Raw genomic sequence first — 16,857 nt, forward strand, 5'->3', positions numbered from 1 at the left:
TTAAAACTTTTACAGGTCGGAAGTAGACAAAAGGGAACTAATGCAATAACGGGAACAATTTTAACAACTTTAACAGTTGATTCACAACATTAAACGACTTCCAAACATAGCAAAGGTTACTATCTAGTTATCGCAATATCTGCAATATCTCTGTGTCTAGTTAAGCTTAGGGTAAAGATTTGGGCTAGGGCCAATTGTGCCAAAAACCCTTTAAACTTCACAAGTGTGATCTATGTTTTTGTTTTTGTTTTTGTTTTTGTTTTTAAATAGGACAAAAAAAAGTAACACCAGTTACTTTGCCAAGTAACTACCGGTAATTACTCTTACATTCAGGTAACTGAGTTACTAACTCAATTACTTTTTGGGAGAAATAATTTGTTACTGTAATTAATTACTTTTTTAAAAGTAAGATTAACAACACTGCATACAACCATTCACACTAACATTCAAAGCCTTTGCCAACCAACTTGCTGAAAAGCAACTTTTAGAAAAGAGAGGAAGAGAAGTTCTGTTACAGTTATATCCTGTTTGATACGGATTTATGCTTTACTTATTTGTCCTGGTAAGCTCTGCTTCTGCTTTCACATATATTGACCTGTCACAACATTATGACAAGATATACAATTTAATAAGTTGTAATAAAAAAGTTCTATAAGAAATATGTCTTGACAAAGATAATAATGATAATAAATATACCCAAAAGGATTTATTTACAGAATCTGTGCTTGAATGTGGTTAAGAAAAGTATTGTATACTGCTCATAGTCAGCTGGGATACCATCCAGCACCCCCACTATCCTCATCAGGATCAATTCTATGACAGATTAATTTATTGGCATCACTCCTTTTCCATTTCTGCTTTTCCATAATAAGATTTAAATGATCTAAAGCTCAACTAAGGTATAAAAGCATTTTCATGCAATGAAGCAGTATCACTTTTTCTTCCTTTTGTGGGATAGCGCTTATATAACTTGTGAAAATGCGGTGTCAGATTTCTCCTAGTCTTGAACAAAGACATCTGAGTGATAATTGTTTTGTTGTTGTTTTTGGTAAGTTAGATCCACAACAATAAACCAGAATGGTGTGTTAAATTACCAAATGATTGAAATGTATTTGTATATCTTTTTTCTACATTCCTCCGGTATTTGATATTTTAACATTCCAATTTCATAGTTCAAATATAGTTTCCACTGTTTAAGAACATACCGGGTAGTTATCAATGGAAGAGACAATAATGTAAACTGACTAATTTAGCCGTGAAGAGCATTCTATTTCTTGGCGAATGAAATCAGGATGGGGGAAAAAAAACTCACGAATTTCTCCTTACACTGACACCTTGTGATCAAAAGGCAGATGAGCAAGCATATCGTACTGTACAATGTCTTTTTGCGTTATTATCTCGCCAATATGTCACTTGACAGAAGAAACCTGTCACTTCTCATCTTCTCAAACTTTTAAGAGTACCAAACATTTGGACTTGTACATGATGAAAAATGTTGCAGTAACAGCATTAAAAAATACATCGAAGCAGTTTTCTGCTTTGGCCCACCTTTTCACAAGGATTATTCTTTTAAAGGAATTGATACGACCAGCTGTATGTATTAGGGTTTTGTTCTTGAATTTTATTTTCCCCGTTTCCCCGCTAAAGGAGAATGGTGCAGGAGTGTCAGATTTTTAATTATTTATTTATTTGTTTATTTATTTATTTTCTGTTTTAAAATGACAAAACACTGACATCTAGAGTCGGCTTGTGGGTAACATTCATATTTTCTGTTTACACATTGGTTTAACGAATGAAAACCACAATAAATGGACATTACATATGTGAATTTCCATCATAAATTTAATGTGCAAGCTACAGGAATTCAAGTGCATAAACAACTACTCCAACTACTCCTTAAGGGGGAAAACAATACAGGTTGAGCTATGATAAATTACTTGTGTACTATTCACTCGCCTGACTTCCTTGATGACAAACATGTCGTTAGTCCCCATTCCGTGACATTGGAAATGTTGAGTATAAAAGGCATGGATTGCTTTTGCCCACGTGTAAGTGTTGATATGTGGAGTTTGTATCTTCTCTTGCTTCGTCTTTCCTTCGGGTAAAATTCCACACTCTGAAACTGTCAATGATTTTTTGATGATGATGACAATGACAATAAATTCATTCATTCATTCATTCATTCATTCATTCATTCATTCATTCAATGGGTTTTCTTCAGGTAATGATCCATGTAAAGTACATGTTAAATACAACTTGAAGGGCACAAAAGCAATTATCCCTAATATTAATGTTTATATTTGCCTTAATTATTGTTATGATTGCGTTTGATTGCTTTCTCATAAATGGCATTTGAATAATCTTACTTTTATAACAATAACTGGTTGTCCCACGATTAAATGAGGAGTGTCTCTCACACTCTCTCTCTCTCTCTCTCTCTCTCTCTCTCTCTCTCTCTCTCTCTCTCTCTCTCTCGCTCTCTCTCTCTCTCTCTCTCTCTCTCTCTCTCTCTCTCTCTCTCTCGAAAACAATTTATTTAGAAAACATTTTATAGCATTTTACAGTTTAAAAATAGTGGTATTCAAAATATCTGGTGGAACAAGTTTGCACGCCACTGCTATGTACATTAGGGTGACCAAATGTCCTTTTTTGCCTGGACATGCCCACTTTTCGCATCCTGTCCGTGGTGTCCGGCAGGGTTTTTTAAATCCATGAAAATGTTGTCATAAATTTATCACGGGACCAATTAGCGTGTGTTGAAAATGACTGACGATTTGCACAGAATACTACGGTACTGTGCTGCCTGTGACGTGTTCCCAGAGAGCCTGCCCAGCTGTTAAGACTTTTATTAAGATCAATAGGTATATAATCAAATGCTCATGTACCCAACAGAGTAATTAAGTCAAAAATATATTTATTCTAATTCGGATACCAATTTGCGCAGGCGTGCGCAGTCACAGACTGGCTTTTGTCATGGCATCATTCCCAAACAAACCTTTATCACACCAGGAGCTCACAGGCTATCGGTGTGTACACTTGCTAAGTTTACCTTTCGAGAACTGTTGACTTCTGTCGGAGCTTTGTACTGGTGTGATCTGTAAAATCCTGTTTGGTGTCGCGTCATTGCGCTGCCGATGATTGTAAACTTTTATAGCAATATTTGATTCATAGACTCCATAAGGATATTGACGGGACAAGGGGCCCGGGGGCCGATTAATAGGGAGGCTGCATTGTTTGCGTGACCATCAAAGCTGACCGAGTGCAATCACAGACAAAGAGCTTTTTTTGTTGAAAATTATTGTGAATAGATGATTAAATCCCTGAATTTGTTAAATATATGGACACAAAACAGTGTCGATTCTTGGTTAAAAGCAACAAAAAAAAAACGTGCAGTTAGCTTTTATTTTACATAAATATGTCGAAGTACGATGCTAGTCTGTTATTTAATGTGGCGGCCGCCATATGTAAACAGAGCTTTTCCGGTGAAAATTCTTGTGAATAAATGCTTAAATCCCTGAATTCTATGTATATATGGACGTAAAACAGTCTCGATTCTTGGTTAAGAGCAAAAAAAAACGTGGAGTTAGCATATAGCATATATTATACATAAATATGTCAAAGTACGATGCTAGTCTGTCAGTCAATGTTGCGGCCGCCATATGTAAATAGAGCTTTTCCGGTGAAAATTCTTGTGAATAAATGCTTCAATCCCTGAATTCTATATATATACTGTATATATATATATGGACGTAAAACAGTCTCGATTCTTGGTTAAAAGCAAAAAAATAAATAAAAAACCCTGCAGTTAGCACATATTTTACGTAAATATGTCGAACTACGATGCTAGTCTTTTTGTCAATGTGGCGGCCGCCATATGTAAACAGAGCTTTTCCGGTGAAAATTCCAGTGAATAAATGCTTGAATCCCTGAATTCTTTATGGATATGGACGTAAAACAGTCTCAATTCTTGGTTAAAAGCAAAAAAAAAAAAAAACGTGCAGTCAGCATTTATTTTATGTAAATATTTCGAAGTACGGTGCTAGTCTGTTAGTCAATGTGGCATCAGCCTTACAACAAAGAGCTTTTTACGTTGAAAATTCTTGTGAAGAAAGGAAAAAATAAAATAATTACCTTGAATCCTTGAACAAATCACGCCTGAGACGATCGTTCTTGTTTGTATGCGGTACAGCTTTCGTACTTTTTCTACCTAAATCCGGCGTTGGATCGCTGCATGTGTGGCTGCGACCGACTGCGAATAACTGAGGCAGATTGTGGGATGGCCCCCTACTTCAAGGCGTGGCGCAGTAAAAGTCGAACCTGACCTGATCATTATGAAGTCTATGGTTTGATTTTTGCCTCGGCTACAGGTGCTCGCTAATAGGGTAATTGTCAGTGAGCTCAGCCGTGCGAGGCATTATGGAAAATGAAGTTTTGAACTGCTGTGTTTGGAAACATGCTGGTTGAATTGTTCTTCAGTTTATTTCGGTTATTGTTTGCGTGCAATCTATAACATTGAATGAGGATAATAATTGAGTGGGAATAACAATTTATCAACGAAAATTGTGTTAATCATAACTACTAAAAATGTTTAGTTGTTACACAGCCAACTGCGTGTGTGTATTGACTGGACTAAACTTCCATTGGTCTGCGTTATTTTTATAAACTATTTAGCTATTAGTTTTTGAACAACGTCTGTGTAATGATGACGTTGCTGACTGATTATATGGAGGTAGATTTCTGTCTTTATTATTCAATAATAAAAAAAAATCAGTCAAAGAAAAAAGGTAAAAAATAAAACTGAATTTTCCAGTCCAGACGGAGGAGGCACTCTTTTAAATATATTAAAGTGATAGGGCATCTTTGAATGAACATGGAGTAAAATTTTGGTATCTCGAGGCCAAAGAGATTGTCCTCTATTTGAAAATCAAAATATGGTCACCCTAGTGTACGTTGCAACATACTACAGGATACAATATTGTTTACATCAGGGGTGTCCAAACTTTTTGCAAAGGGGGCCAGATTTGGTGTGATAAAAATGTGGGGGGCCGACCTTGGCTGACGTCCTTTACGTAGAACAATACATTTAGGCAAATATTAGCAAGCCATTCTGTGTGTCACATTTGCTTTATTTATTTATTTATTTTTTAATTAATAATTTCAACATTCTTGCAACTACCCTTTGTGGCGTTCTCTTTCGACTCTCGGGCTCTTGCAAAATACTGCTGCTGTGAAATTATACTAGCTTCAAGTTGCTTACATTTCTCACTGTGTATCTTCCCTGTAATCTTGTCGTACATGTCAGCCTGTCTTGTTTGGTAATATTGCCTCACATTGAACTCTTTAAAAACAGCGACTGTCTCTTTGCAAATGAGGCAGACACAGTTGTTGCGTATTTTATTGAAGAAATAGTCCAATTTCCACCTATCCTTGAAGCGTCGGCCGTCGCAGTCAATTTTTTTTATTTTTATTTTTTTTATTATCGCCATTTTAGAAAATTGAAAGTAAAGGATCACAAGGGGTAATGTTGCTTAGAGTGCTGCTGCCTTTTAGTGGGTAAATGAGAAGCAGCATTTAGTGTGTAAGCTACTTCATATTCTGGTAGCAGTACTGCTGACCAATTTATTAAGTCTTTGAGTGGGCCCCACGTTATTGATTTTATGACAGAGGCTGGGGGCCGGATGAAATTTGACCACGGGCCGCATTTGGCCCCCGGGCCGGACTTTGGACATGTCTGGTTTACATGCATACTCCTCTTGCAGTGTTGTAAGCCAGTTTTTGTAAGACATAAAGTACCCACTCTAATTACTCCAGGGTTGCAACATCAGACAGTGAGCAACAAAAAATTGCTGCAAAGTATGCTTAAAAACTGTCAAAACCAAGTGAGACTCACATTCGCACAACTGGAAAATCAACGGTTACAGTTGACAGAAGTGTAGAAACAATGTTGCTGCTAAACTCACACTGAGAACGAAGACAAAATGTAATTATTTCATATTGTTAATCATATGACAAAAAATATGATTGAAACCAAAAAAAGGACTGATCCTTACGATCCTTATTGTCAAGCCCTTTTTATACGTAGTCTAGTTCCAAAGGGTCCTGCCGCAACGTGGAAAAAAGGCAGCAAAATGCCAACCAGCATGACCAAATTCGGAAGTGCTGACATAGGAGCATTTTTCAGGGAGTAAAAAAAAATGATGTACCTCTTAGAGATGTAATTTTTACAGTAGCACATAAGAGCCACGACTTTGCTCATTTTATGAAGCAGTGGGATTAGTAGCAGAAGGTCTCTACTAGTTTTGGTGGGAATGGCAGTAAAATTGTATTCCTGAGCTACAGTTTCACTCAAACTACTTCAAGATATTCTATGATTTAGCTTGGGTAGGGAAAATTTTGAAAGCCCCTTTTTGAGCATCTTAAAGCTTGGGAGTTTCCCCGATTGTACCTATGATGTTACTTGTGAATATGTCACCCAAAATTTCATGAAATATCATTGCCAGATTTTTCTATTTGAGGCGGCTTCTGACATCACAAAGGCGATGCTCTCAAAAAGAACATGTTTCTATTGGTGGACCCTCCTCTCTGCGAAAATTTATAGTTTTCTTGCCGTGTCAGGCTGCCCAACGATAGTCCTTTGCAATCTAAAACCTAATGTTGTTAACAGCCTTACGTTACTTGCACCCACTAAAAGTGCAGTTAAATAAAATAGGGCAACCTACCTGTGCTACATACTATGTTCATGTTTGTGTTGAAATTTTCAGGCAGGAACGTTAATTTGATTTGAAAAAAGTACCGATGCACACTTTTCGACTTTTATGAAGTCCATCACAAGTGAGCTCGGGCCCAGAAAAGCTTAGTGTTGTCAATGCAGGCCCTCTGGTATAGTTTCAAATTGCATTTTCGCAGTATTCCTGAGTCAATGTGGTAATAGTCTTTACTGTACATATGATGCAGGTTTTTAATGCAATGCACTCTTAATGTCTCCTGAAGGATAGAAGGACACAGACATTCAGTCAAGGGCGTGGGTTTGCATAGGGACGGTAGGGACATAACACTACCAACTTTTCAGGATGCTCAAATTGTCCCCACCAACTTTTAAGCAACCTTATATGCATTTTATAATGAAATGAGTTATATAGGTAATTTAGATTGCCTTCCCATATGCTGTAAGGATACGATTGACCCTACCATTATTAAGTGAAATATTTTCATTATGTTCAGACTCATATTTACCCCTTTTTCACTTGCTTAATGTGCTAGTCCATTTTTCCCCCTCAAACTCACGTTTGATTGGCTGATGACCCCCTCCCACACACACACACACATTACTGACCCAATGAAAATACAACATATCGCCGACATGCCGCCTCATCAGCCCCCTTCAAAGAGGAGGGATATTAGAAGTTTTTTTTCAGCCAGCAGCAGCCACTGTAAGTAATGTAAAAAGACGTCAATGTTATGGAGGTGGGGAACACACCATTATTTTGCTACTGAAATTTTGCTACAACCTGCATCAGAGTTTGCATAACATTAAAATGTGAGAATTTGCTAACCTGCAAAACTCAAGTAGGAAGCTGCTTAGAGAGAAGTGTCCTCCACTTTTGTTTGTATTTTCTGCTGTTAACATTAATTAAACTGTGAGAAATGTAGTGAACAGATGTTTACCCCCTTCTACTGTCTCTTTGCAAATGAGGCAAACACAGTCGCGTATTTTAGTGAAGGAATAGTCCAATTACCACCTATCCTTGAAGCATCGGCTGTCGCAGTCAACTTTTTTTGTTGATTGTCGCCATTTTAGAAAATTGGAAGTAAAGGGTCACACGGGGTAATGTTGCTTAGAGTGCTGCTGCCTTTTAGTGGGTAAATGAGGAGCAGCATTTAGTGTGTAAGCTACTTCATATGCTGGTAGCAGTACTGCTGACCAATTTATTAATTTTGAGTGTGGGCCAGAATTTATTGATTTTATGACAGTGGCTGGGGGCCGGATGAAATTTGACCACGGACCACATTTGGCCCCCGGGCCGGACTTTGGACATGCCTGCTGTAGATGATCAATTCTGTAAATTCCTTGTAATTTGATGTAAGCATGTCTTTAGTTTTTAATAGCATTTAATGCATCCTTGCAAGAAGGGGTAGCATATAATGATTAGGATACTACGGTTTTATTATACTATAAAGTGAAGATGATAAATCCTTACTTCTAAACATTATGGTACAGCTAGAAAGTATTATTACATTTTCACTGTATTTTTTTTCCCCCCAATAGCCTCACCCAGGTAACAACTTTTAGATTGTTGTCTAGAATGTAAGCAGGAAGTTTACTGTAGTTCAATAATTCTCCTTGGGTGTGTGGAAGTGTGAACATTGAACGCATGCCAAGATGGTTAGTCCAGTAAAACCAGATACAAAAAAAAAACAAAGCCTGAGTTAAATTTCCTCATCTGTCATTCAGTTTTCTATGACGTCACAAATTTCCAGGATGTGAGAGTACAGTAATCATTCATTGTGATCATTCTCAGAATTACTGCTCTTAATTTGAATGATCAACACAGCTATTTATATACCCGGTCATTTGCTTGTTCATACATTTGTTTCTTTGTTCACCTACCATTTTTACGTTTTCAGGGTGGAAGCGAGCTGGAGCCTATTGTAGTTGATATTGGGCAAAAGGCTGAACTGTTGACTGCTTGCCAACAATCCTCGCTCACAGTCGTAAAGTGCTAAATGAACCTGTAATTTATTATACTTAGAAAATTTACATTTTGTGAAAATCATGCTTTAAGGGCAAGTTAATTTATTTCAACATAATTTACGACAACAACGAAAAAATTTTAACTTTCATTATAGTTGATTGGATACAAACAAGTTCTGTATTTTGATGATATTTTTAGAAGACAACAGACTTCTCCAACAACAATTACACTTCAGTATACTCCCATTTAACTGTCAGAGGCTACCTAGATGGAATATACTGAAAAGGAATAGGCTCTTGGCTGTCTGCCTGTATGTTTGTGATTGACAAGTGGGAGGGAGCTGCTGCTTTATAAGGGTGTTTGCTATGTCATATGAATTGCACACATTTTTACTTCACACAAGAAGGAGGTAAGCTTGAAGCTTTTTTTGTTATAGGCCTACACATATTTACAGTATATATAATGACATCTAAATATTATCATGAAGTCTCACAGTTACATCAAACTACTCGATTATCTGTTGAATATTGTGTACTCATGTAATTAAAGGTGATTTTTAATGACTTTTTCAGTGCTGACCCACTGCAACCACCAATATGTATTTGTACCTGTTTCTTACAATTCTCTGCGCAACTTGCCTGGCACAACGTAAGAACAACTTTTCTTTGAGCGAATGTTGAGACGTATACATATTTGCTTATGCTTGTGAAATTGAGTTGAGAAGCAGCAGTAGTTTAATACTAGGGGTGTGACAAAATATCGAAATGGTGATATATCGTGATACTTTGTATCCCAAAAGGTTATCGATATGATCCTGCCAAGAATCAAGATATCGTTTTGAAAAGGTGTCAATGTCTAAAAATAAATAAATTAAAATGAACCAACAAGTTGCTACCAAAATTTTCCACCATAATAGTGTCTTAGTTAACTCTAAGGCTGCATTGACGGTGCTTGAAGCCCAATCCATTTAGACTGGGAACGTTCATTCATTCGAAACCAGCGCATTCACAGTCACTTGCTCTTCATTTTAGGGCATTTACAGGTCATTTTCTGTTGAGTTCGGGTCACTGCCTATTCATTTGGGTGATTCCCAGGTAATTTCCTGTTCTGTAACTCAAAATAAACAGGAAGAGACCCATTACATAACCCAAAATAAACAGGAAGTAACTGAAAATGAACAGGTAAATGACCTTATATGGCCCAAAATTACCTCATTGCCTGGCATTGGCTGCCACTCCGGCCATAGACGTTCAATCCGTTTGAAGTGGGAGGGATGGCAGCGAATGAACATTCATTCATTCGCTGCCACCCTCCCAGTTCAAATGGATTGGACGTCTACAAATGATAAACTCATTCCAATTCACAGCAGAAGCTTGTTTTTCTGTTTATTAGTTGTTTGTAGAATATTCAAGAATGATTTCATGACCAATGTATCGATAATCGTTGTATCGTCAGATCATCGTTATCGTGAGCTTTGCATCGCAAATCATATCGTATCATGGTACCAAGAGGTTCCCACACCAATTTAATACCTAAATTATGTCACCATGCAGCTTTCCAGGACCACTACTCCTTCTCCCCTGCAGTCGGAGGTGGTTCTGGGACCCAATACGTGACAAAAGGAGCAGGCCGAGTTACAGCAATTCGGGTTTGGGAGCTATTTGGCTCTTACATCGTTGGGTCAGTCTTCACTCTTTTAGTTGTTTTCAAGTTATTCAGTTCCTATACAGTAAAATATTCTCATTATCATACCATATACAGTATACTATACAATATATATCCCCAATTGTGTTTAAATGTTATGATTATGATTGATCCATTTGTGTTTTGTTGCAGAATTCAGCTGCGATACGATTATACGTGGAGCAATGTAGTTGGACGGTCAATTCTCCATCAAGAGCCACAGGAAATGTACCTACGCAATGATGAAGCAATTGTTCAGGTCTGGGATTCAATTTGAACCAATTCCAAGGATTAGTTTGATAGTAATGTCCTGGTTTTGTCCTGGTTAAAACTTCAAAGTGCACTACATCTACATAATTGTTCGGCATCCATGTTTTTTAAATGCTCATATTGACTATCATGTTTCAGGTGTCTGGAAAATACTCTTCCTTCAACTACATCTATCAGATTATCTTTGTGACAAACAAAGGGCGTTTTTTGATTGCTGGCCAGCCAGTACAGGTAGGGATTTTCAAAATACACCATTGAATTAATCAAAACACTCCTGTAATCAAATTGTATGCTTTTTTGTAGATCTCTTTTAACTTTTACCCAGTGCACCCGGATGCTGAACTCCGATTCCTCAGTGGCCGCTTCAATGGGGCTGGGATTACTTCACTGGGAGCTCACTGGGGAGTCCCAAAACTGAATGCAACTTACTAACTTGTTAAGGAATGAACACTGACGTGTGGACCTGTTAATCAGGCTATAAACAGCATACCGGTATGTTTACTTCTTACCGTATTTTTCGGACTAAAAGTGTACATTTAAAATCCTTAATTTCTCTCCTAAATTATCAATGAGCTTCATAAACTAGTCCACCTCTGAATTCTTGTTGTGATGAAAGACCTCAAAAACGATTTCGTGCGAGCATAAGTATATTATACTGCTCCGGTAAAGTGCTCAAGACAGCCATTAATCATTTATCAAACCCATAAATAAAACATTAAATACTAATGCTCAACAAAAATTTGGAAATGATCTTCTTCAATGAAAAAAAATGGCTAAATCGTACTTGCTGTGGTGACATGGGTTGGAAAATAATTCTGGGTTGGTTGGCTAAAGTATTCATTTAATGTACGGTATTAATTTAATGTTAAAGTTTGATTACTAAGATACATTGTTGTAAATTCAGTATATGATATCAGTTTTACAAGTTACTACATCTGACATAAGATGGATACATCAGTCAGTGCCACCGCTAAGGAAATGTGGCAACATGGATGCATTTTGTCCACTTTCAAAAAAGGATTTATGCAAGTGAAAATAGCATATTATGTCAAAGCTCTTGCCTACATGATTATATTTGAGAATGAAGTTCATTCGCTGCCATCCCTCCCACTTCAAACGGATTGAACGTTTGAAGTGGTGAACTTCAAACTTTTTTAGGTATATATGTTTACGTAGAAATAACAATTTCCTTTTCAATTAATATCCATTTTCACCTAAATTGCTTGGATTTTAACATTTCAGCCAGATACTGTATCTCAAAAACCATAGCCAATTGACACTTTTGACCTTATTTAACTTTATTGGTGACCCGATTTTAGTAAAGTCTCACTACTTTTATCGAGGTACCACAGTCAGGGTTGTTGCACCCCTTTAAAAGTCAAATTCAATTGCGTTTTAAGACATTTTTAAGTCCTCAAAAATATAATTTAAAACCAAAACATGTTGCAACAATTTCTGATAAAGAAAAAACTCATTTTAATGCACTGTAAACACAGAGCTTCTGCCACAGACCACTGGTGGGTTTTTTTTCTTGACTCGACGGCTTTGACCCCCATTGTCCCTAATTAAAAAGCATTTGTGCAGACTTTGCACAAGGGGTGGGAACCTCTAGGTACCTCACAATACGATTTGCAATAAAAGGCTCACGATAACGACTATGTTACCATATGGTGATAGAACAACGATCGATACATGGGTCAGGAAAATCATTCTAGAATATTCTACAAAACAACTAATAAACAAGAAAACAAGCTCTTTGCATCTTTCAGCTGTGAATTGGAATGAGTTTATCACTCTTATGCTGTTTGAAGTGGGAGGATGGCAGCACTGCCTTCCCTCCCACTTTAAACGGATTGGACACTAGCGCCGTCTGTGGCAGCCAGTGAGCACTTCTCTTTATATTGCCGCACACCTCTACAACCACGAATAACCAAGAAATGGCGTCATGGCGACAACTCAAGTCACTGCCGTGCACCAAAGTTGCGGACAATGTACCGTCTATTCCAAACTCTCGTATTTAGTGCACGGCTATTAATAAAACAAATACACACCATAAAAAGTTTTACGGCAAACTACAGTTATTTCCCTGGCATTAAACGCACCGTATGGAAATTTAATACCTACTGAAAATTTCGATTGGATCAAGACAATTTAAGACCTTGATTATCCAGATTTAAAATTTAAGACATTTAAAGCAACACTAGGTAACTTTTCAACCTTTATAAAATATTTTCATAACATTTGTGATTATATGTCGACTGAAAACAAGTTAAATGACATGTCTTTTATATTTTGAGGGGGTCTGTATCGCTTTCACCAGCAATAATTAACTTTGAGGAGGGTGGCAGGAACCCTGCAACACAAAAAAAACTGCAAATGTGCTGACTGCTCTACAGCATACTTCACTTCCCCTATTCCCATGCATTACGAAGACGGAAGTCGATGCGAACGCTTTCGCGTGAGCTCCGCAAAGATGGCAGAGCGACAAAAGGGACAAAAAGTTTTGTCTGAGGAGGAAAAAAAGTTAGGCTACCAGGTTACTCAAGAATAATCATTGGCCTGGCTTTCACTTGCTCTCGTGCCCCCCCCGCAACCGAACTCGTCAACGCTGATGAGTTTGGGTTGGTGGGGTTAGCCACAGTAAGCCACAAGGTTGCTAACCATCATTTGCTATTGCTTAGCCACAGCTGGATTCATTACCTTATTGCTATTCATCCTTCACACAGCCGCTGGAAACAGAAATGTCGTTTAATCTATCCGCAGGCGACGGGGAGACCCTGATTTTGCTTCTAGACCAGCGCAATCAATACATTAAAAAAAAAATTCTTACAACATTAACAAGTAAAGAACAATTGACAAATACAGTACATTGATGCACTAATGCATCTTAAATCAGGTGTGCCTTATGTATAAAAGATAAACTTGTTCATTGATGGTGCGATTTATAATCTATCGTGCTTTATAGTCCTAAAATGACGGTACTTTTATCAAATGAGCTGAAATAAATGTGTTATATTACAATTTAATTAAACTATCAGTAAATATGTATTGTGATTACTGTTAAGGTTTAACACTATGACAGGCTTGAAAATTGTTTGATTCGTTTACATTTTCGATGAAATGTTTCTACAGAAACAAATGTTCCAGATGTTATTCACTTTTAAAGTGACATTTTCTTTCTGCTTCTGATTAAACTAAAAATGGCTTTTTGTCCTTTTTGCATTTTTGTCGTGATATTGTTGTGGCATGACCAGATTTTTTTTTTTTTTTTTTTTTTAATTAAGATTAACACTATGTATATTAACGAGAAATTGTTTTTAAGATAGTTCACTATGTAATTAAATCAGTTAATCATCACATTTACTTGGTTTTGTCAAAGCTCATCAATAGTAAACATCACAAGGAATGTAGCTGTACAGGTTTGACAACAATAAGCATCAACCTCTCTCAGTCAGAGATAGTCCTCTGGGAATGAAGGAAAGAGAAGACACAACAAAACTGCCCCTTTTTTTGGCTTTCCATGAGGTGGCAGCTAATTCTGAAATAGACTGTTGTCAGGATGATAAAGGAGTTGAAAAGAGAGAAAAGAGAGCATGAGAAAGTATAATTAAAGACACCATGATTTTAACGAGATATTATCGCATACGTACCTTATTTCGAACCAAAAAGTTTGTGTAGCATGTCTCACCGGGTGTCAAGACACAGCTGTGAATGGCCACACCCAGACTTTGTGGGGATTTTATGGGTGAAATACGGTAATATAACAAGGGCAGCAATGCAGAAATCGCAGACATCAATGGGTGGTCGAGATTTTCTTTTTCAAATATTTTAAACATTTTTTTTTTCTCAATTTTTCTTTGTTTGGATCCATTATTCTCATCTGAAATATCGTGGGAAATGCGACAGCAAAAAAAAAAATATACAATTAAGCAAAAGTTATGAGGTAGATATGTGTGACCTATTTACAGATACTATTTTTTTCATTGTGACGTAATTTATTTAAAAGTTTAAGTTATGCGAGTGAATAATTTCATAAAGTCATCTTTCTTTTTTTTTTTTAAAGTAAATATAAGATATAAATTAATGATTCTAAGCTAAAAATGATAGACATTTTGAACTATAAATATAAATACTTACCATCCTTTCTTTTATGGCTGGGCTGAAACAAAAGCGGTTGAGCGGTGTCTGTATACGGGGGTTTCCAGGGTAAAACGGACAAATTAAAATAGTTTGGGGGCTTAATACGCCATGGAACTGTGATGGCAGCATATAGACATATTGTTCTATCAAACACAACTGTTGTTTTGGCATAAAATACCGCAGTTTTAAAGAGGGGTGCAAGAGCAGATACTGCTTTTTCAGCCTCGTCTGTGTTTTCCGACATTTTTTTTTCTTTTTTCGGTATCGGATCGGGACTTTTTATAGGCAGATTCTCAAAATCAAATGACTCGGACTTGGGTGCAAAATATGCGACAAGGAAATCCCTAGTTTAAATGATATAAACTAAGCCAGTCTGAGGCATAAAATTCCCGGGCTGAAAATGAGTCCCGCTCTGGCCCTGGTACCATTCAGTATTTTATTTAGATATTTTAACCATTATTGTTCTTACCTGGCTTCACTTTTTGTCATTCTTCCTTACAAAACTGAAAAAATTCGACCTGCAGTGGAGGTGTTTGGGGGGCTAGGGATGTTGAGCTGTATTGCAAATTCTGATAGTCCATTTTATCCTATGGAAATGGCAGTAGGGTGTTATTCCAAACTCTGCCAGTAGAGGCCCTCCAAGGTCATGTTTTAGCCTGGAACAAAATTGCAACTCGGTTTGTGAGATTTTTTAACTCTTAAATTTCTAAGAAAGGAATTTAAAGGAATATTTCATACAGACTAGTTTCAGTGTTTGTAATATCAAAACCAATTTATTAATTCAAAACACACACCTACACACACTTACACCTGCACACACCCACAAGCATGCACTATACAAATGCGCTCGGCAAAGAGGCCCGGAGGGTGAATACTACCAAAATGAGGTTGAATGTTTAACAAAGAAACACGGGATCACACACGGTGACACAAGGTGACAAGGCAGCAATACCACTGTAATAGTTACAAGGAATTTACAAGGACTGAAACAAACATTCATTCATTTCATGTTTTGCTTACCCTCATGAGGGGCACGGGGGGTTCTGGAGTCTATCCCTGCTAACTATGGGCAGGAGGTGGGATACAAACGCCCTGAACTGGTTGCTGGACAATTGCAAACTGACTAATTAGACAAAAAGATGCATCCGGAAAAGATGCGAGAATCTGGGTGAAAACAATTACTGTAGTTCATACAAGGAAATGAGCTGACAATATCAGGTGCAAATGAAACCCAAATCCGTAGATAAGACACTACAGGGAGACTGGAAAACAATACACAACATGAAACAAAACGAAACAATCTAAATCGATCATGACTGCATTGAGAATCCTCATGTGTGTGAGTTCCCTTCATGGACTGATAGTTCAGAGTAGTATAGGGTCGTATAAACTGTAGTATGGATCAAGGGTTTGGGGAAAGTAAAAAAAAAACATAGCTTGGCTTCTAAACAGGGCCGGCCCAGACCATTTGGGGGCCCTAAGCAAAATAATGCAAAGGCGCCCGTATTTTTGGCCCACCATTTTGTCACAGTGCACTGTGAAACCCATACATGCAATCCAACCCATACGTCCATATTTTGTATATTAATCAGATTTTGTTGCACTGCATACTTCAAACTTCTCACCCCAAATGATTGTCAGTACTTACAGTAGATAGCGCCAAACCTTTTTCTAAAAGAGGACAGAAAGAAGTTAAGAACTTTTATTTTTTAAGCTTGTAATCAAGTATCAAAACTCACAAAAGTCAAATAAAGCAAACTGTAGTAAACAAAATAGAATATAAATAAAACAATTGCCAGATTGGGGGCCCCCTAGTGGTCATGGGCCCTAAACAGCAGCATAGTCTGCGTATAGGCTGGCCCTGCTTCTAAACTATAGTTGTCGTATAGCATATGCCGATCACAATGAGAAAATTGCTGTTTTAGCTACTGTAAATATGTTCTGTTAAATAGATGAGGTCTGTCTAAGTCAAAATATCTTTATCTGGACTGAAAATGAATGGCACAATTTACAAGTTGCGCTGCTCCCCCCCCTTTTACATCATAAATTTACTTAACCGCATCAAGTTTTG

At 37.2% G+C, this 16,857-nt stretch overlaps 1 protein-coding gene across 1 annotated transcript; it reads left to right on the forward strand.

Moving 5' to 3' along the window:
* The first annotated feature begins 9,075 nt into the window (after positions 1–9,075).
* LOC130914282 (zymogen granule membrane protein 16-like) lies at positions 9,076–12,177 on the forward strand. Its single transcript, XM_057833317.1, has 6 exons — positions 9,076–9,102; positions 9,266–9,341; positions 10,247–10,373; positions 10,530–10,635; positions 10,785–10,877; positions 10,950–12,177. The coding sequence occupies exons 2-6, from the start codon at positions 9,290–9,292 to the stop codon at positions 11,076–11,078; spliced, it is 507 nt and encodes a 168-aa protein (XP_057689300.1). The 5' UTR covers positions 9,076–9,102; positions 9,266–9,289; the 3' UTR covers positions 11,079–12,177.
* Positions 12,178–16,857: the final 4,680 nt, after the last annotated feature.

This window comes from Corythoichthys intestinalis, chromosome 4, assembly GCF_030265065.1.
Source record: "Corythoichthys intestinalis isolate RoL2023-P3 chromosome 4, ASM3026506v1, whole genome shotgun sequence".
NCBI lineage: Eukaryota > Metazoa > Chordata > Actinopteri > Syngnathiformes > Syngnathidae > Corythoichthys > Corythoichthys intestinalis.

What these genes read in the sequence shown, in the direction of transcription:
- LOC130914282 (XM_057833317.1), top strand. Translation starts at nt 9,290, where the DNA reads ATGTATTTGTACCTGTTTCTTACAATTCTCTGCGCAACTTGCCTGGCA. An exon ending in ATGATGAAGCAATTGTTCAG is followed by an intron (nt 10,636 to 10,784) that starts GTCTGGGATTCA and finishes ATCATGTTTCAG; the next exon opens with GTGTCTGGAAAATACTCTTC. An exon ending in TTGCTGGCCAGCCAGTACAG is followed by an intron (nt 10,878 to 10,949) that starts GTAGGGATTTTC and finishes GCTTTTTTGTAG; the next exon opens with ATCTCTTTTAACTTTTACCC.